This window comes from Syngnathus acus, chromosome 14 (assembly GCF_901709675.1).
Source record: "Syngnathus acus chromosome 14, fSynAcu1.2, whole genome shotgun sequence".
NCBI lineage: Eukaryota > Metazoa > Chordata > Actinopteri > Syngnathiformes > Syngnathidae > Syngnathus > Syngnathus acus.
Window position 1 is genome coordinate 7,626,328 of NC_051099.1, and position 20,078 is coordinate 7,646,405.

Sequence of the window (20,078 nt, forward strand, 5' to 3'; positions counted from 1 at the left end):
TGTCAACGTTTTAAATTTTCCACTTTCCCCTTAGAATTATTTCATTCAATTCAATCAAGCCCGTCTGGCTCGGTAGACGCATTTATATAATTTTGATTTTTGAACTAATTTTTGTTATCTATCTATCTATCTATCTATCTATCTATCTATCTATCTATCTATCTATTGTTAGGCTACGGATTTTAGTTATTGATCTGACTCCAAATTGCGATCAACACTTAAGAGTTGTTATGTCCTAATTCACACACTGGCGCACCTAACAATTTTGCGAGTTCGTTCTGTCAAAGAGAAGACCAGTAGATCAATTAGGCCGAATTTACCAATTGTTTATTCCTGACAATGCAAACTAATACAGGTGCCTGGGTCCTCGGGTCCCTCACACTAAGATTCGTGTGTTCTTGTGACACATCAAGAGACAACACATTCTTCCGGGTTGCCCAGTTTTAAAGAGACACAATATGAATATTCAAGCATGCAAAACATTGTGTGATGATTGGTCGATGGCAGTGGCGTAGCCAGGAATTTTTCCAGTAGGGGCGCGCGCCCACAGGAAAAAAAATCGAACATCACCCACGCCGTTCGCTGATCGCTAAAACAACATCCGGGTCCGGGAGGCAAACGGTGAATGGATAACATCGCGCACATAGAATAGCGCAAGCACATTCGCGCAAGACCGAAAGAAAAAAACGGCATGAAAATGAAGAATCGAAAAAGCTCGATTTTTTTCAACCGGGGTGCAGGGAGTCCTAACCGGGGCGCCGCCCCGGCTCGCCCCGGCTTGGCTACGCCACTGGTCGATGGCCATCTCCTCCTCGTCTGGGTGTTATTGCTGCTGAGTGCAGGTGTCCGGCCTCAGCTGTCTGGCGGTTAGGTGCGACCACCAGGACGAAATGTTATTCTCGTTCCTCGCCGGCCTGGAGATGTTCAAATAAGGTGTTCTCCCTGTCTGGGCCGATGAGAGGTGTTCTCCTTCCATCCTCCCTGTCTGGGACATCATGTTCCACAACACTTTGTCGAAAATAAGTTCACGGAGTTGCCTTCACATTCCTCAGCGCCCACCATGCAACTACACGAGCACACCGCTACTGAAGATTATATTGATATGATTATATATGTCTAACGCAGCTTTAATAAAATAATTTTGCAAACTGGCAAAAGCATTTATTGATATGATTATAAGTCTAGCGCCGCCTTAATAAAATGTGTGCAAACTGCCGAAAGCACATTTCCCTTTTCAATCTATCTATCTATCTATCTATCTATCTATCTATCTATCTATCTATCTATCTATCTATCTATCTATCTATCTATCTATCTATCTATCTATCTATCTATCTATCTATCTATCTATCTATCTATCTATCTATCTATCTATCTATCTATCTATCTATCTATTTTTTTATAGAGCACTTCTGGATATTCAAAGACGCTTTACAAAACATACATTATTCATGCCCGTCAAGCAGCGATATCTGCGTTGCACCATATATGCAACATTATGACTGATTTAGAAATGATACGTTACAAAGCAAAGCGTTGCATGCGCTCGCGGGCAATTACAGAGATTATGTGACTCGTATATTACGTCTATTGCGACAATCTGCGTTTCTCATTTGAATCGTCGTGTATCAAATGTTTTCATTCATCTTTCAATGTCAGTGATATATTAACGGGGAAAACAATTGCTCGGCTCAATCACAAACCTCAACTTTTACGTATGGTATCCCCGCGATAAACGGGGGTCTACTTACTCAAATTACGTCACGTATGACTAAAGCCTCTGCAATGACTAAAGATGGCCACTAGACGGTACTAAGTGCCTCCCTGCCTGTTCCGCGTGCGGGGGCGGAAGTTTCCCAGCAGCCTCTTTGGCCGCACTGAAGCAAGATGGCAGCTGTTGTCGAGAATGTTGTCAAACTGTAAGTGTTTCACTTTCCCGCACATTTCTCTCGCTTTTAGTCGACAAAAGTTGCGGCCAAAGTACGACGAGCATTTCATTATTAGACTGTCAGCCCCGTCGCTGGGTAGCACGAACAAGATTGCAACTTGGACGCTTGAAGGTTACCAAACGCTGTCCGAGCGTCGAGTGTTCAGTTGATCTCGTCCAGTTAGCAAGCACGCATTTGACATTTTCAATGTGTCGACTCACTGTGATACAGCAAATATAATATGCTACGATATGTGTGCATTTGTGGCAGTGATCGAAATGTTTTTTATGGTTATTTTGAAGCCTGCAACGCTATTTTGACAGCTAGCTCACGTCGTTTGGTTCCACACACGCAAGGTGTCTGTCACGCTAATTGGCTAAAGTTAGCCAAAGTTGGCGATTGGGGGGAACTGATTGAGTAAAAGTTCAAAATTGCATTAAATACTCCTCATCATGTCACCCATTCAAAGTATTATCGCACGAGTTCGGTCTGAACTGCAGTTTTTAAGGACTCGATTTTCTGCGTCGTCACTCAGTTGTGCTTGAAGTTGATGTTTTACGGCAGGTGCGTTAGGGAGTTCTGATGCCATGGAAACACCAAGCTGTCCTTGAACTCGGTGTCACCTAAACTTTCCTCCAACCCGTTTAAAGTTTAAGTAATGTATTTAACGAGCACATATTGTAGTTGTATCAATGTCAACGGTAAAAATAGTCATCACTTTGTAATGGATTGATCCCCGTAAGTACGGTTTTTTGTGGGACTATTTGCAGATTTTTTTGGTGTGCTTTTTCTGGACTGCTCTTCTGAGTTGGGACTCTTTTGTCACTTGTTGAAATTGTTGCACAATAAATGTTACGGACTTGGCACTACTTAAATTTATGCCATTATGTATTGCAGTTGTGAATAAAACGTGTTATTTTAATCAATTATTGTTCAAAACCCCAAACGTTTCTTGAGCATGGCATACGTTTCATTCATATTTAATTTTCCCCCCACATATCATTATTGACATTTTAACAAAACTGTGCTTTTGCACACTTTTCACTTGAATGTAGCCTGGGGTCTCAGTGCGAACACCGGGGGCGCTGTGTAAAAGAGTACTCGCTGTACATAAAGGATGAATAACATTCAGTTGGGTGCCAAAACGTTTGAATATTGAGGTAAAGTCCATTTAATTTCTTTCAAAAAGTGAAACATTTGATTTGTCTCAGATTTGATGATTTATGGCAGCAATGATCAACATAATGCGCCCCCTCTAACTTCCAATATGTGATCTAATGGTAAATGGAGACACTTGGCTGCTTCGACTTCTGAAGTTGAAATTCCACAGCAATGATGTTTTTGTTTTTTGTGTGTCAGCAGGTTGGGTGAACAATACTACAGAGATGCCATGGAGCAATGCCATAACTACAACGCTCGTCTGTGCGCGGAGAGGAGCGTGCGCATGCCCTTCCTCGACTCCCAGACCGGCGTGGCTCAGAGCAACTGCTACATTTGGATGGAGAAGAGGCACAGGGGGCCTGGTAGGAATCAACAGTTTTCTGCCTCTCACCACACGATATTAGAAAGGCCCTGTACTGATGATAGAAGAGTTGTAAGTGTAAAGAAGCATACAATGAGGTTTCATAGAAGTTGTGTTGTTCTTCAGGCAGGGCTCCGGGGCAGCTCTACACTTACCCTTCCAGGAGGTGGAGGAAGAAGAGAAGATCTCATCCCACTGAGGACCCTCGGCTAGTTTTCCCCTCGGCCAAGTCAGGTATTTTGCAGTGGGATGCTCTTAAAGAATACTCAAATCGACTATATATATCGACCTATTGCGTTTGACTGCGCAGAGATCGATTTTGGACCAAAGAAAGACGCACTCTTGTCGTCTGACGGTAGCAGCCTGGAGGCCTTGCTAAAGGGCGACTCTCTGGAGAAACGCACACCCGTCGATCCCCGAGCGTCTGAGGAAGATTCCAACACCAGCGACTACTCTGTCGGCCTGAACCCTGCCACACGCATCAGAAAGGTTCTTCTTCTCCACGCATACTTGTGATACTCCAAACAAAGGGTGTGCAAACTTTTGTGCTCAAGGGCTGTCGCTATATTTCAGTTCACCTTTCGCGGTTGTGGGAATACAATGACACTGTGTTTAAAAACTGTGTTAGTTTTAATGTGATTACAGACAGTTGGAGGGTTATTTTAAGGATTAAATTAGAAGATAACTGAACACAGTTCCTCTAAATGGGTGTGTACATTTGGGCAACCGCATTATCTCAGTTTATCTAAAAAAAAAAAAGTGTTTGGATTAAGGTAGAGATTATAGGTTGAAAATAGTCTAAAAACTTTGAAGAAAATTTACCATGGTCTCAGTTTGTGTTGACTTATTTATTAACAAAAATCATTAACATTAATCATTAGAAATAAAATAATTAAATATAAAATCTTTCCTTGTTTTTTAATCATTTTGGTTTTATGTACAAGTGAGTTCACCAATTATTTAGTGCAAAATGAATAAAAATAAAATCCAGTTCTGACACACCCTCACCCGCGTGTGCCCGCCCACCCCAGAAAATCCTGGAGCCCGATGACTTCCTAGATGACCTGGATGATGAGGACTACGAGGAAGACACGCCCAAGAGAAGAGGCAAAGGCAAGGGGAAGGTAAAAGATTGCTTGGGACAAAACACACTTGAACCATTTGTATAAAGGAGATGTCAGTTTTGAGATTGTCATATATGTGTGCACGCGTGTTCAGGGTCGCGGCGTGGGCAGCAGCAGCAAGAAGAAGCTGGACTCTGCGGCGTTGGAGGAACGCGACAAGCCGTACGTGTGCGACAGTGAGTGACGCCGCCCGTCCGCGACTTTGTCTCCCCCTCCTCCATCTTGTCTCTGCTCCCTGTAATCCCGTCAGCTAGCCAAGCTACTGTAGACTTCATCTACTTCTTCATGTGTCTTATGTTTCTACTGGAGGGCAGTCACATTCTTCTGAGTGTCTGTCTGTGCTTTCTTGTCTCCTCCCCTTTCTTTCAGACGCTATCAAACAAAAGCATATTTCCAAACCTTCTGAAAAAGGTACATCAGCTTCCTTCTTACGTCGATTGCATGTCATGTCCTGGTGTGCTACTTGTGCTTTGTCGTCCACACTCTTCAGTTTGACTCACGTTTTTTGTGGCTCGCGACCTAATTCAGAGGGCACTGCTAGTGATTTGTCATCTTCACACTATACGGACGTTGTGCTTTGTTTTGTGCTTCATGAACCTCATAGAATACGACGTAGATAGAAGCACGTGATTTTTTTTCTCTGTACGTGCTTCATCCTTTGTCTTTTCACTCCCCACTGTGCACCATTTGATCGTTTTAAAACCTGGGAAATAAAGGTTCTGGTATGTTTCATCCTCTTGTGTGGTTAAACTTTTATATCTATTTATGAATTTAATATTCTTATTGTTTTTAAGTTTTTATGTGTCTCTAGTTATTTTTTCACTTGATATTTTGAGGGAAGCAACCTTTTGATAATAGTTTTAGATAATTTTGAAATACCTTTTTAAGTGATGATGTGAAATATTATTCATCTCAAATAACATTTAACCGTTTCCCCCCTAAAAGGATTTCATGAAATGTTTGTATTTACTTTTTTTTTTGTAATTGATCACAAAGTAATTTTGGAAGATATTTCTAGTAAATACATATAGATATTTATAGTTTCTATTTGTCTAGTGAAATACCGCCACTTAGTGGCATGTAATTGGTACTGCTGGAACGTGGTTGTGTTTGAGTGTACTTTACATTTACCCTAACCCTACATTTTCGAGACCTCATAACTAATCGCCTTTTTAATTGACATACTGTAATTTGCACAGTACTGCCACCTAATGGCATTTAATTGGTATTGCTCGAAAGTGGTTGTGTTTGAGTGTACTATTTACATTACCTTCTTGATGAAGTAATTTGTGAAGATGAAGATATTTAATTGCCTGTGGTTGCTCATATTGTACTCCATGTGTAAAAAATGAAAAAGGTTGTCGGTGAAACACTGTCAAGAGCACTTTCCAGCCTATGTGGTGGTCACGCATGTCGTTGTCATTTCCGGTGTTCCGGCGTCAGTCTGCGGCAAGCGCTACAAGAACCGCCCGGGCCTGAGCTACCACTACACACACTCGCATCTGGCCGACGAGGAGGGCGAAGAGACGGAGGAGACGGAGGCCAGCGAGCCACCGCTGCCAGAGACGCCCAAAAGTAAGCACTCGACACTGGTTTGGCTTGCTTGAATGTTTTAGGTGGCGCCGTTGTGCTTGAGCTTGTCTTATGTCTGGATCAGCCCCAAAGAGAGGTCCGGATGGGCTGGCCCTGCCCAACAAGTACTGCGACTTCTGCTTGGGAGACTCCAAAACCAACCACAAGACGGGCCAGTCCGAAGAGCTGGTGTCCTGCTCTGACTGCGGCCGCTCAGGTTGGGAACGGCACACTGGTCCCCTCCTTCACACACTCGCTCAAATGTGCTAAAAGAAGTGTGGTGGGTTCAGGCCACCCGTCTTGCCTGCAGTTCACCCCCATCATGATGGCCGCCGTCAAGACGTATCGCTGGCAGTGCATCGAATGCAAGTGCTGTAACATGTGCGGCACCTCCGAGAATGACGTGAGTTCACCCGCCTTTAATGACGGATGGATGACGAAAGATTTAAAAATGCTTTTGATAGATTCGGTTTCTATTTTATCTTCAAGGACCAACTGCTCTTCTGCGACGACTGTGATCGAGGTTACCACATGTACTGTCTCAAGCCGCCCATGGCGGAACCCCCAGAGGGTACGTGTACAGGGTTCTTAAGTGTTCACCACTTGCCACTGACCACAAGTGTGTGTGTGTGTGTGTGTGTGTGTATATGCCATCAGGGAGCTGGAGTTGTCACCTGTGCGTGGACCTCCTGAAAGACAAAGCGTCCATCTACCAGAAGCAGGACGCCCCGCCCTCGTGATGGCCGCTCCTTCTGCACACACTTCTGCCGGCCTACTGCACTGATGTCGGGCGAGTGTGTCCAGAGGGAGGCTGTGATTGGTCCAAAGGGAAGTACGCGCTACCACGCTGGCCTCATGTCTTCACACGTGACTCTTACGCTCTCCCATTTTTCGTTCCGCGAGACCTTCAAGTGGAACTTCACTCAAATCTAGTAGCATGTCGTGCGAACCGTAGCTTTTTGACAATTTCTATATTTCTAAAGTTGATTTCAGTACACTCTGAGGACAATTTTAATTTGTTTAGATTTCAGCGCGCACACAGGCTAAAAATAGATTACATGACAAGCTTACTCGAATGGCCCCAAAGACTTTGAGACTGCAGGGAGGTGGTCACATCTCAAGTGAAATATTGCTCAAGAGCAAATATGCTACTCTTGAATATTTTTTTTAATGAACCTCAACTGCTAAGGATATTTATTAGCAAATATGATGATATACGCTAAAGTAGGGCTGCACAATATATTGAAAAAATATTAAAATGCAATAAGTTGTACGCTTTTATCTGAATTTGACCACTCAGATGTAAACTTACGAAACAAAATTTCGGTTTCTTTGTGTGTCTTGACATATGAAGGGATTGACAATAAAGCTGACTTTGACTTTGACTTTAAGAGTTAGGGCTAGTGTTAGGGTTACAATTATTCAGCTAAGAATACATTATTGAGATTGCTTCTTTTGCTGCTTAAAAAAAATAGTTCTTTCAATAGATGATAAAAATGTAATTTGCTTAGGTACAGTGCTGTTCAAACGTTTTAAGCCACCGCAAGCTTTGTCCTCGTGAGCCTTTTTAAGTTCTTAATATGACATGCAAAGCCTTGCCTTTTTCAAAAATATACAGATAAAATTTTCAATGTGAGTTAATAATTTCCCAATATTCTGCAACGCTACACCACAGTCCTTGTGGCGAGCAATTGCAAATGCTTTCAAAGGCAGCGACTATTGCTTTCATGTTAGTGGGGTCATGGCTCAGGTAGTAGAGTGGGTCATTCAGAGGCTTGGCATTTCGAAACAAGTCACATGTTGTGTTCTTAAATGTTAGTTAAATCGGCTTGGGCAAACCCATTTGATGATTTGGCATGGAATAACCCAGTAATGATCACTGTTAATTGATTTATTAATTTTCTGAATAGTGTTATGCTCATGTCTATTGCCTACCTCTGTCATTTCCAACATGTCTTTAGAGCCTTTTGTACACATTAAAAAAATCCTCCCACCAAAATAAAGTGGTCTTCCTTGCTGTGTTGTCGCAGTTTATGCCCTTTTCTATGTTTTACTATTTTGCAGTGCCACTTGTATTTTTCTAGTCTTCATCTGTTGCTATGCTATATCGCAGTTGGATGAGACCGTTGGATGAGATGGTAAAATCACTGTACGCATCTTCTCTTCGGCTGACTGATGGAATATTCTTATTATACTTTTGTTACTGTAATTTCCAAGTTTTGTTTTAAAGAAAGCCCTATAAATGGTCATTTTTTAATGAAAACAAAAAGTCTTACTATACATGGTCTTTTTTTTTTTATGAAAAGAAAAAGCCTTTGGTATTTTTCTCTTTATTAAAACAAGAAACCTTACTATCATTTTTTTAATTTTATTTAAAAACTTACCCCAAAAAATTAAAGCCTTACTATAATTGTAGTAGTAGTCTTTGTCTTGTGCTTGCAGTACTTGTAATTGTAGTACTTGTAGTAGTAGTAATAGTATTACTTGTAGTAATAGTACTTTTAATACTATAGTAGTACTTGTAGTAGTAGTAATAGTATTACTTGTAGTAATAGTACTTTTAATACTATAGTAGTACTTGTAGGTGGTGTAGTACTTGTAGTAGTTTGCGCCTTCAACTCACAAATCATATCCAAAGAAATATTGTTGCATTATTTTATTGCACTCCTAACAGTCTAGATCAATGCCTAATAAAAAAATTACCCCATCACATTTGAATAAACTTAACATTGCCAAAACATTCAATGTTTGCTTTCCTTTTTATTTCAGTCTCAAGAGTTCTGTTCACAAAAAATTTTAAATCTAAAATATTTTCAGACCATTGAACATAACAATGAACTTAAAATATTCTACACATTGAAACATGCATTAGTCTTCCGTTTAATTTCTAAAAACACAACAAAACTACTTAGACCTTCATTGCTTCAAATTTAAGTCAATGATTTAACGCTTACAAAAAACGTTTGGCAAGGAATTAAGCAGAATAATGATACACCCATGTAAAAACCAAATCACTTCAGTGGAACATTTAAGACTTAGATTTAATATCTTTTGTACCAAAATGAGACGGCTTATTTGAGAGGGTTAGGTTTAGGGTAACCTATACCTACGTATACTTATCAGATTGCTTATTTATATTATATTTTATTTTATGAATGAATAAGCAGCAGGATAAAGCAACAATACTTATGCATGAAGTACCGGTGAACGTTTGTGCTTAATAATTCAAATATTCCACCAAAGTGAATTCATTGGATTCGACTCATACAAGTCGATCATTCCTCGTACCTCAGTGTGACTAGTATTTAAACTAACTTAAACTCATCAGAGTTTCATTAAATATATAATTGTCTATTCATAACACCTCTAATAGACCAATCACATAACATTCATGATTAAATTGTACCAATACTTGCTGAAAATGTGCCTTTTCATCAAATAGATTGTTGCTTCATTATGTAACTAACACACTCAAATATAGACGAGAATGAACAATAAATACTGCTTCCTTTTTTGGATAGATGAGGAACAACCACGGCGGTACTTTTAAACACTAACGAAGAAATCCAAGTAACGAAAAGTGCTGCTGTTAAAAGACTCAAGTGTGTTAGGAAAGCAAACCTTTCTTTTGGCTTGAGTAAAAAAGCTGAATGAGGTGGGGGTGCCGTGCCACTTAACTTCACATGTGCCCAAAGAGGATGGAGCAGAGCAGGAAGATGGCGTAAAGGAACAACAAGCCCAGACCGAGGCGACGATCCAGCCGCCAGTGGTTTAGATGAACGCTCGTCACCTGCGGGCAAACACCATGCATGATAGGACTAGTTTTGCTTGCTTCATGATATTAAAGTGGGACTGCAAGCAAAAACAAGTGTGTGGACGTACGGTGAGGAACACAGATGCCAGCAGCAGGATGACAGAATACACCAGTCCTTTGTTATTGATGGGCACCTGTGGGAGGACGAGACGACAAGCTTGAGTGGCCGACAAGACACAACAAAAGAAGAAGCACTAATGCGAGCCTACGAATGAGCCGTGGTCCACCACCAAAGTGCGGAGAGCCCACGGGAAGCCCAAACCCAGCAAGATGTCAAAGATGTTGCTGCCGATGGAGTTGGACACGGCCATGTCCCCCATGCCTGGAGTGTCGACAGACAAGATGCCAAGAGTCCATGAAGCAGCAGGGGGCGCCAAACACTAACATTAATTTGTATTGGATCAAATTGGAATGTGGATTGATTGCTTTATTACAAATATGAAAACATTTGACATAAATGTATACTTTTATTTGACCCACCTTGTCGTGCAACTATGAGGCTGGCCATGCAGTCGGGCACGCTGGTCCCTGCTGCTAGGAAGGTGATGCCCATGATGTAGTCTGGGATGTCTAAGGTGAAGCTCACAATGGTGACCTGTTTGACGTGTGAGAACAGCCATATCACATGATGCTGTTAATTATAGTGATGATGATGTGACAATAAGCCGCATCCTGGTCCTTACCATCCACACCATGAGGTAGGAGAAGACAGCGATCCACAGCGTGGAGGCCACAAAGGTGACCATGAACCAGCGATGCCAGCGCGGTACGATGCAGTTGGGCACCGTGCAGTAAAGCAGCAGGCCCAGCGGCCAAGTGATGACCCACTTGACTCTGGCCGAGCAGCCGTCTGACACACGCGCGCACATGTCACCCGATCCCACGGCCAGCCATCATGCTTCCTGTTCTGATCCCTAACCCTCACCTGGGAAGCGCAAGGGGTGAAACACGCCATCGTCGTCTTCATCCGCCCCCAGCTTGTCTCCGGACTCCACGTGTCCTACTCCGCCACCGTTCTCCAAACTGCAGGAGCCCGCCCTCTTCAGACTGTTGGCGGCGGAGGCCCCTCGGGACCCGAGACCAGCCCCGCTGCATCGCGGGCTCTTGGAACTCCGGATGAGCCTCTGTCTCTGGCAAGAGAGACGAGAATATAGAGTGGTCAGCTCATCAGGGCAACACTCATATCAGTTCTGTGCAGTGGAGAAAGAATGTATGACTGAGCCGTGCTAACGTGGGCGTGTGTGTTTGTTACCTCGCTGATGAGCACACGACCAGCCATGGAGAGTCTGGTGCGAGGGGAAAAGTGTGGCGTGATCATGATGCGCAGGCCGGCGTCAGAAAAGGACAGCTTGTGAGGGCTGACTATGAGAAGCTCGTCCACCATGATGACTCGGGTGCTCTCCTGATTATGGACTTGGGCTAAAAGCACACAAAAGAAACTGACTTTGCCTTTATAGTTTATACAATCATATTGATAAACATTTTGCTATAAATACACAAGAAGTGCAGCCATGTTCAAAACCTTTATTTAGGAGGGCCATGGCGGTGTGACCTGCTGAGGTGTCATCTGCCATTTTCTCCTCCCTGCGATCCTCCGATGCCACGCAACATGGCCTGGTGTGCCGCAACTGTTGCGTCACAAATGTCAGAAGGCGAGTGTTGAACCTGCCAATGCACAAATACGACGCAAGTGAGAACGTCATTGCATTGTGGGTGAATTAGGGAAGGGGGTGTTGGCCTCTCACTTCATGATGATGATGTAGATCACATACATGGTCATGAGGAGCAAAGACTCCCACCTGCAAAGCAAACATCATTGGTATGATATTACTAGAAAAACAAATATTTGTTTCACTCACCCCTAATGATCTTGAAACTGAGAATATGTATTGTGTGTATGTGGTCTGTGATTGGTTGACTAAAGTCAGCGCAGAAATGTTCCACCTCTCCCGCACCCTCATTGAGAACAAGTCCAAAGGCAAAAGGCGCATAATGCAGGTGGACCCAATGTGGGTGATGTAATCAGACTGTGCTGGCAGATGCGCTTTGGTGCACCACCACGAAGTACAATCTGATTCAATCACACCCATTTTTAAGCATGTCTGGGGATTACAGAATTCTGCTAAGCCAAACTCTCTGCAAAAAATAAAAAATAAAAAACATTTTCACCATGTGTGCGGCGCATAAAAGAAAAACACCACTAAAAAAACCTCAACAGTAAACATGAGCTTTCTAACAGTGTCAAATTAAATAAAACTTATTCATAAATTTTGCGGCCCTTCTAAACAACCGTTTGAATCTTTTTCTCATTAAGTCCACTGCCTTTTGTAAAATACAATTGGGCTCCTATAAAATACAGCGAGACGACCTTCAGCAAGAACATTGGCATTCGGTGAAAAGTCAGCCTTGTATATCACCTGGCCTTCCATTAAGTTTAGGGATAAATCAGTGGCGCTTCCATTAAAGCACATCACACCTCTGCGAGACAGAATGGAAGAACGAAGCAAACTGTCAATATTTGCTGGTTGGTTGTCTTTGGGTGGGTTCCAATCACCAACATTGATGTTTCACTCAATGTGGGTCTGATTGACATGCTCGTCCTCACAAGTGACAGCTCATTAGTTTGTCAGCAAGGGCAAGCGCATGTCCCTGAAGAGTATTTTTCAAAAATCAAAACAAAGGTCTACTCACCAGACGACCACAGCATCATAAATGACCTTGAAGACAGAGATGATTATAACCACGAGGAAGAAATTTAGGCGAGTCCCCGGCCCTAACGTTAAAGAACTCACCCCGATGAGCGCCAGCACGGACAGGATGTAGTAGGAGGAGTCTCGAAACAAAGACCACCATGTGAGCTTCACCGTCTGCGGAATGGCACATCATGGTCACGGGTCGCCGCGACCTCACAAAGATTTTCACCACGACGTCGTTTGACCTGTCCCGCAAAGATGCCACATAGTCCGATGATGACCAGGATGTTGAAGACGGCCGAGCCTACGATGGTGCCCACGCCGACGTCGCCTTTAGTGATGAAGACACCTGATGATGACAATCACATGCAGCACTCAGCGTTGAGGATGGAGTGAAGTGATTCTTATTTGAAAATTTGTCACCAATGAGCGATGTGAAGAGCTCCGGAGCAGAACTTCCTGCTGCCATGAACGTCGCCCCGGCAACATCCTCGCTCAGTTGTAAATTCTGAGCAGGGGGGGAGAATCAGAACATTTGAAAAGAACTAAATGATACACCAAGTAAAGTAGGCCATCTCACCTCCGATATTTTCTCAAGTGAAGGAACAAAATAGTCATCGCAGACGATGGCCAGCGCGTAGAACATGTAGATGGCCTGAAGTGATACACAAGCGCTTTTGATGAGAAGAATCAAAACACACAACCATCACATGATACTCACACAGAGAACATGCAACAAGACGGCTCCATTCTTTCTCTGCTCCTTGTTGAAGATGTCTTTTGGAAACTCGTGGATGGCTGCAACGCACAGGCAAACTCAATTTAAGAAGCGTTCAAAATAGCGTCATAGTGAATGCAACAACAGTCTGGCATTTAACAGCAGCGTGAGGACGTGACGTCACCCGTCTAGGCTACATTGACAGATTTAAAAAAAAAAAAATCCTCCTAGACTTTCACACACATTCTCTACGGATCCTATTTTGTCTTTGATATGCAGTGAGCCGTCATACAGGAAGTGAAAGAGGCAGCTGTTTCCTGTGTATCCTCAAATGCAAAAATGAAAAATTAGGATAATGACAACTTTGCTTCCTCATCCAACCTGACAAAGAGTCTCCAGAGTACGATACATACAGTGCTCCAGCACCAATTTACGACTCGGATCCGAGCTAGCTGAATTTAAACTACCAGGGGCACGGAAGGGGGGGGGGGTGGTGCAAAGGGAGAGAGAGGGGGGGTGAGGCAGGCTAAAAATAGCTGCAAACCCACAGAGACATTGCAAGCACACAATAAGGAAAGCAATTGAGACATCTTTTGTGATGTAAGATATGAGAAATGATCTGTGGCAGTGAGGGGGGGCGGGGCTCCCCCCCTCCCTCTACAGGATGACATTTGGCCATGCAGAGTTAGAAAATGTAAATGTTTGCACAGTTGTGTTTAGACGTTGCCGCTTGTGCTGCCGGAGCCTATTTTTAATTGTTTGTACACAAGTGACAGAAGGTTGGTGTGTTTTCTTAGAACTCGGGAAGAGGGGGATATATATCTATTTTTTGCTTTAGTGACAGCTGATGCGCTAATACATGGAGGTTTGCAAATTGTCATGCTATCACATATGAAGATCATCTGTGTTGTTCTTCTCACTCATTAAGTACACTGGAAGCCATTCAGGCGGCTTTGAGTCATGAGATGCACTCTCAGGTGTTACTGTCACTCCAAACACAAACATGCAGCTCTCATGGACCCTTTGAGGAGTTGCTCTGATGAAGGCAGTTGCCATGGCAATGTTCTCCCAGGGGGATTTTTTTTTTTTTTTTTGATGGGTGGCAGTAGGAAGCCAAAGGCAAGGGGGAGGGAGGTGGGTATGTGTCTTTCCCATGGTTAGAGTTTATGAAAAATGAAGAAGGGGGGGAGCGAAAGAAGTGACAGCAGCTCGGGATTGCAATGTCTAAAAATATGTATTTTTCCTTTAGAAACTCTCAGGAGAGGTCTGAGAGAGAGCGGCGAGAGAATGCCAGAAAACGGACACAAACCATAGTGCTTTAATGATGTCGTGTTTGCGCTAAACCTCAGAGTGAGTGTTACCTTGAGTGGAGGCGTGATGCACGTCATGCCATGTTACTTTGACAACACGTGTATCCACACCACTCATGGGCTTGATGTCTTTTTACTGCGAAGCAACAGATGGCAACTCCGAGAGCAAACACTTGGGCTCTTTTCCAAAAGTATTACAACAGTGAGGCCATTTTCTGTATTCAGACCTTGAAAACTAACCTATTTTGTGTTGTCTGATTATGAAGGAACTTCTTAGCAGTTTGATCCCATCTTTCTTGGATGTATTTTATTTTTTTTTAAACACTTCCCAGGTGTCTTAAAACTTCCTCTCTGGGATGTGATGGCCGAAGCGTCCAGTCAATCTATCGACCAGTGCTACGCATCGTGCATTTTTCATTAGGAATAAAAAAAAAAAAAAGAATATTTTATCCCTGGTGTGTAATGTAAATTCAATTATGCATTTGGTCTTTGATTTCGCCTTCCTTTGAGGTGGCCTGAATACAACAAAGATGAGAAGGGAGACAGGCCAATCTCACCTTTAAACTACAACATGAAAACAAACAATACAGTTGATATTAAAAAAGGGTCTACACACTTTGTTCAAATGTGAGGTTTTTGTGATATATAAATGAAATAGAGATTCCTTATTTTCCCTCCAAAAATGTCACGATCTTTTTTAGCATGAAACAAAAACAATCTTTGATATGACTGCCACTTTAATAAACAACCGCAACTAGACTTGATGACAGACTCATTAGAAGCCGTTTGCTTCATTTCCATCATTTGGATTCATCGCCACCCTCTACTTAGGGCCTATTTTAGTTCAGCGCACTCATCTGGGCTTCGGAACTTTGCATTTAGTTGCCTAGCAACGAGCTCGGCGGCGGCGGCTCGTCGGTTGAAGTCAGATCACGCTGTCTGCCAACTTGTCAAGTGGAGGACAGATGAAAAGATGAGACGGTAGCGCCTGGGGCAGGACATCAACACGCAATCCCCAAGGTGATATCCCGCCGGCTACGGCCGCCGGCTTTTTAATCACGACCACATCGTGTATTACGTAATGGCTGCCGAGCCTCCCGCTGGGCAAGACGGTGGCTAGCTGGACCCACTGTGTCTTAAGGGAGATAAAAGAGTGAACGCAAGCCTGGAAAGATTCTTTGTGTCCTCATGGGATTCAATTAGGTATAATACGGGAAATATAATTGCTGACTGGTGCAAGTCATTCCATCAAGCAACATTAATAATGAACACATCGATTATCGGACTCCACAAAGAAACAAGCCGCACGAAATTGTAATAAATTGAAAATCATCCATGCATGCGTCTTAATTATGTCCCCCACAGATTATGGGGTACACACACCAAAGGGATATTTATAGCAAAAGCAGGATATTAGCATAATTTCATTTGCATACATTCATCGGAGTGAGCCGTAATAATGAAGCCGCAAAGGACACAATAGAAGACGTGAGTGGCAACTGGATATTACTCGGGCTGTCAGAGTGTGAATATGAGAAAATGAGGGAGTTGTGCTCTTATCTTGCCATTCATTGCGTGACCAGGAAACTTCATATGCGACCTTGACCGAGTGCTGCTAAACTCCAAAAGCAGGCAAATACCTCCCTTTACATTCCTTAAAAAACAAAAATTCAGGGGAATGACAGCAATCTATGTTTTCACATTATTTTCTCTCCTTTGTTATGGTTCTGATTTTTTTAACAAGTACAAATGTGGTTCACTAGTTGACCCTGGCTTGCCCTGAACTACTAATCAGAAGATGCAAAATTGCTAACATTAATGTAAGACAGCTCGCTAGAATTCCCATGGTGCCTAATATACTTTAAGTTGTATCAGCCATCGCTGTTGATTCTCATAATAATATGATTGCGCACACACACACACACACACACACACACACACACACACACACACACACACACACACACACACACACACACACACACACACACACACACACACACACACACACACACACACACATCAACTGGAAGCAGTTGCAATGATGAGGCTCTTTAAACTCTAATGGACAGAAATTGATGCCGAGTGTTAGAGTGACTGACCTGCTCGGTGTTCAGCCTCAGTCTGGTTGCCGGGCATCTGCATGAGGCGGCGTGTCCATCGCAACGTGTTGCCTTCCACGCCTTGACCAGACTCAGAAGTCTCGGCTGCAGAAACAACACAAAGTTATCGAGTGAGCTTTATCCCCCATTTTCTGGCAAGAGTAACAATTTTGTGGCACCATTTTATGCTAATTTGCTCTAAAAACAATTGCTGATATTTATTTCGATGGGATGTCGAGCAGGAAGACCATGAGAGGCAGTAGTGAGCTCAGCAGCGGTCAGCTGTCCTCAATCATCATGTGAAGTGAGATCTTTATAGCATGTATTTTAACCCTCTGTTCCATTCCTCGACAGCATATCTCCGGAGCGGCTGCCGTTATCGCGGCGTTACCGGGGCGACGGTCGAGGAACACCCCTCCAGACAAACACAACAGATAATATTTTTCATTATCTCTCCCACAGGAATGAAATATACTCTGAGCTCTTTCCACAAATGGACTGAGACGAGAGTGGGACGGTATTGTTTTTAAGACGTGTGTTTTGTGACAGTGGCCTTTGTACCTTGCACTTCAATGAGCACGTTTTGACAAGAGGTTCGGCGAGGAGGCTTTCATGTTGCGGCTTCACGAGGAGCCCGGCTTGTGTGAAATTGGGTTTCTGCCACCATTTTCACACAAGAGCCTCGGCATCTCAACAACTTTATTTATAGGGCACTTTAAAACAAGCATCGCTGCTCGCAAAGTGTTGTACAATTAGTCAATAACAAGGACAGCAAAAACCATAAGATTAAAACGATGCCGAGTGTTGTGTTTTTCTTACACCATTGCAAATGCAAAATCGTTAGAAAATCATTACATAATGGGGGAGGAGAGTTACAGGCTATTATTTTATGACATAATGACAGCTCCCATAAGTGCTACTTGCGCCAAGAGTGGAGGTTAAGATTTAAACGTGAACGAATGAACAACACATTTAAAAAGTAAACAAATAGCTTTTTGTAGGACAACAATATCCCAAAACTTCAACAACAACAACAAAAAACTATTAGAGTACACGTCACCTCAATAACTCAACAGACAGTATTTCAAACGTGAAATTCCAACACTGCTCCTCCAAGCAACTGTTGCCTGTCTCAGAAGCACAAAGACAACATCTGATGCTGTCAATCACATTGCAGACTGAATAGCACCACTAAATATCTGCCATTGTCAAGCATAGGAAGCCTATTAAAGGTTATAGTTTTATGACGTTTAAGCCATGTATTACAATACGTATAGTAGCTTACTAGCTAATACATATCATTGAAGCTAGATTCATATTTACTTACAAAAAAAGTCATGTTAATGTAATAACATACCCAAAATGTTCACACAATCATCGCAAAAAATCCTGCATGAGGTGCTGCAATTCATATTCAGTAAGGCCAAGATGAATTATTAGCATTAGCAAATGCAGTTTGTAGTGTTTTCATGATGGTTTGGGTTTCCCCTGTTGGCAGGTCACAGTGACACTTTTTTTTATTTTATTTTTTTAAATCACATTACTAATGTCACTACATTTTGCAGACTCGCAGCTGAAAGAGCACATCCATAAATGGCGCTCCAAGAAGAGCTACTTGCGATGCTCCAAGTGTTACATTGTCCAGGTGTGGCAAAAGGAGCTTGGCTGCCAACCTTACAAACAATAGATCACATGATTTGTGCAGTGCTTTAAAGCAGAGCAGCCTTTGAGGGCCACAAGTAAAAATCCTCCGCAGGTCACACACGCTCATAATTCTGATGGGAAGTGTAAATACTCATGACATGACTATTTGTTCAGGCAAGATTGGGATGAAATCAAAATGACAGAAAATTAAAGTTTGCGTCACTGACAGGAAGACAAGAGTTATTATATTCTTACAGTTTTGCAAAGAATAGTTGTCACCTAAAATGTAGGATTGGATACCCGATGGATGTAATCTTCAATGATTGGATTTGGGCATGCCAAAAGCATCTTATGTAATCGTCCTGCAGAATTTAAATTCCAAAAGCACCTTTCATGCACTAAAAATTAAACTGTTTTTTTTTTTTTTTTAATGGCACATGGACTGAATCGTTCATTCTCTATTGGATAATTAACTATGCTGTATTTTCATTCCATTTCAACTGGAAGACTGTGATGCATGCATCTGCCTTAACAAATATATTGTTGCTCCATTTACTCCCAATATGTTTTTTGCCCCATAGTTTCCATTTTTTGGTATGATGCAGTGCATTTCTGGCCCACTATTACAAACGTTCATTTATAATCATAATAATAATTTGAATCATGATAATGCATCAAGTTTCATCTTCTATACCGCATATTTTACCTCAAGTTTCCACATGGTTTGTATAAATAATTTTACTGTCATTAAAAAAAATCATAATCATATTGTCCATTCAAAATTCAAATACGGTTGTTGATGAGTATATTGAAATGAGTTTGCAAGCATTTCTTTCAACTCACCCGGTGCGCGGATGACCTGGGCGAACCACAAGACGGAGAGCAGCCCGACTCCGCAGCAGCAGAACCGCTGGAAGGGCCGCCGGTGCCGGTGCCTCGCTGCTCTCATTCCTCTGCTGGCCGCATTCCCACAAACATCTGTTGCCCCCTTTTTAAAATACTTTCTCGGAACAAACCACGACCAAACAGCAACACCACTATTACTACTACTGCTACCACCACCACCACTACTGCACTTATTACTGTACTGCCAACTACCTCCCGCAGAGAGCGTGGAAAAAAAAAAAATTAGAATAATCAGGAAACGCTCCCACTTTGGTTTTCCAGCCCTCTGCACTCAGCGAGCTACGGTGCCACAAAGCTGCGACCACCTCGGAGTGAGTCACGGCGTAGTGGCGCGGCTGCTCGCGTTCACGTGAGCAGACTGAAAGGTCGACAGCAGCCCCCACAGTGAGGGGCAGCAACAGGAGGCGACATGCTGGGAGAACCCCCTTTTGCCTCCGCCTCCTCCTTTGACACCTCTCTTTAATGACCACGAGATGGCGATAAAACTCCATGATAGGGAAACGGGACAGCCCGCAAATAGCGCACAATAGTCACATTAACATGCATCGACCACGCACAGTGCCCTCTTGTGGTAAAATAGCGAGATGCAACCTGAACAAGAAGGCATTGACTCCATTATCGGTACAGATATTGAAAACAGTATCACTGAGCCCAATCTTCCTGTTGAGAGAAAGTGAATTTGCTGTACGTGGAGAAGTGAAATATTATATACAAATTTAAACAGTGTGTCTGTCTCTGTATTTAT

At 42.8% G+C, this 20,078-nt stretch overlaps 2 protein-coding genes across 5 annotated transcripts; one reads left to right on the top strand and one right to left on the bottom strand.

Annotated features, from left to right (window-relative positions):
* Positions 1-1,822: 1,822 nt before the first annotated feature.
* Positions 1,823-7,454, top strand: dpf2 (D4, zinc and double PHD fingers family 2). 4 transcript variants are annotated; one of them, XM_037269875.1, is made up of 12 exons: positions 1,823-1,919; positions 3,291-3,451; positions 3,577-3,684; positions 3,761-3,939; positions 4,482-4,574; positions 4,669-4,750; positions 4,944-4,985; positions 6,018-6,149; positions 6,232-6,363; positions 6,437-6,549; positions 6,636-6,717; positions 6,804-7,454. In XM_037269875.1, the coding sequence occupies exons 1-12, from the start codon at positions 1,888-1,890 to the stop codon at positions 6,884-6,886; spliced, it is 1,239 nt and encodes a 412-aa protein (XP_037125770.1). In that variant the 5' UTR covers positions 1,823-1,887; the 3' UTR covers positions 6,887-7,454. The 4 variants fall into 4 exon arrangements, with proteins under 4 accessions (XP_037125770.1, XP_037125773.1, XP_037125769.1 ...); XM_037269874.1 differs by having other exon boundaries at positions 1,858-1,919; positions 3,288-3,451; XM_037269878.1 differs by lacking the exon at positions 4,944-4,985.
* Positions 7,455-8,784: 1,330 nt separating this feature from the next.
* LOC119133435 (sodium/potassium/calcium exchanger 3) lies at positions 8,785-19,724 on the bottom strand. Its single transcript, XM_037269270.1, has 17 exons — positions 19,271-19,724; positions 16,784-16,888; positions 13,375-13,451; positions 13,234-13,308; positions 13,077-13,161; positions 12,899-13,002; positions 12,753-12,827; positions 12,652-12,677; positions 11,706-11,759; positions 11,483-11,625; positions 11,213-11,379; positions 10,886-11,090; positions 10,644-10,810; positions 10,441-10,555; positions 10,170-10,282; positions 10,029-10,094; positions 8,785-9,936 (listed from the first exon to the last, which is right to left on the bottom strand). The coding sequence occupies exons 1-17, from the start codon at positions 19,374-19,376 to the stop codon at positions 9,826-9,828; spliced, it is 1,794 nt and encodes a 597-aa protein (XP_037125165.1). The 5' UTR covers positions 19,377-19,724; the 3' UTR covers positions 8,785-9,825.
* Positions 19,725-20,078: the final 354 nt, after the last annotated feature.

Excerpts from the sequence above, each read along its gene's own strand:
- dpf2 (XM_037269874.1), top strand. The coding sequence starts at position 1,888 with ATGGCAGCTGTTGTCGAGAATGTTGTCAAACT. Across the intron at positions 3,685-3,760 it reads TTTCCCCTCGGCCAAGTCAG|AGATCGATTTTGGACCAAAG; the intron begins GTATTTTGCAGT and ends TTGACTGCGCAG. Across the intron at positions 6,150-6,231 it reads GCTGCCAGAGACGCCCAAAA|CCCCAAAGAGAGGTCCGGAT; the intron begins GTAAGCACTCGA and ends TGTCTGGATCAG.
- LOC119133435 (XM_037269270.1), bottom strand. The coding sequence starts at position 19,376 with ATGAGAGCAGCGAGGCACCGGCACCGGCGGCCCTTCCAGCGGTTCTGC. Across the intron at positions 13,003-13,076 it reads GCTCTTCACATCGCTCATTG|GTGTCTTCATCACTAAAGGC; the intron begins GTGACAAATTTT and ends TGTCATCATCAG. Across the intron at positions 11,626-11,705 it reads ATCTACATCATCATCATGAA|GTTCAACACTCGCCTTCTGA; the intron begins GTGAGAGGCCAA and ends GTGCATTGGCAG.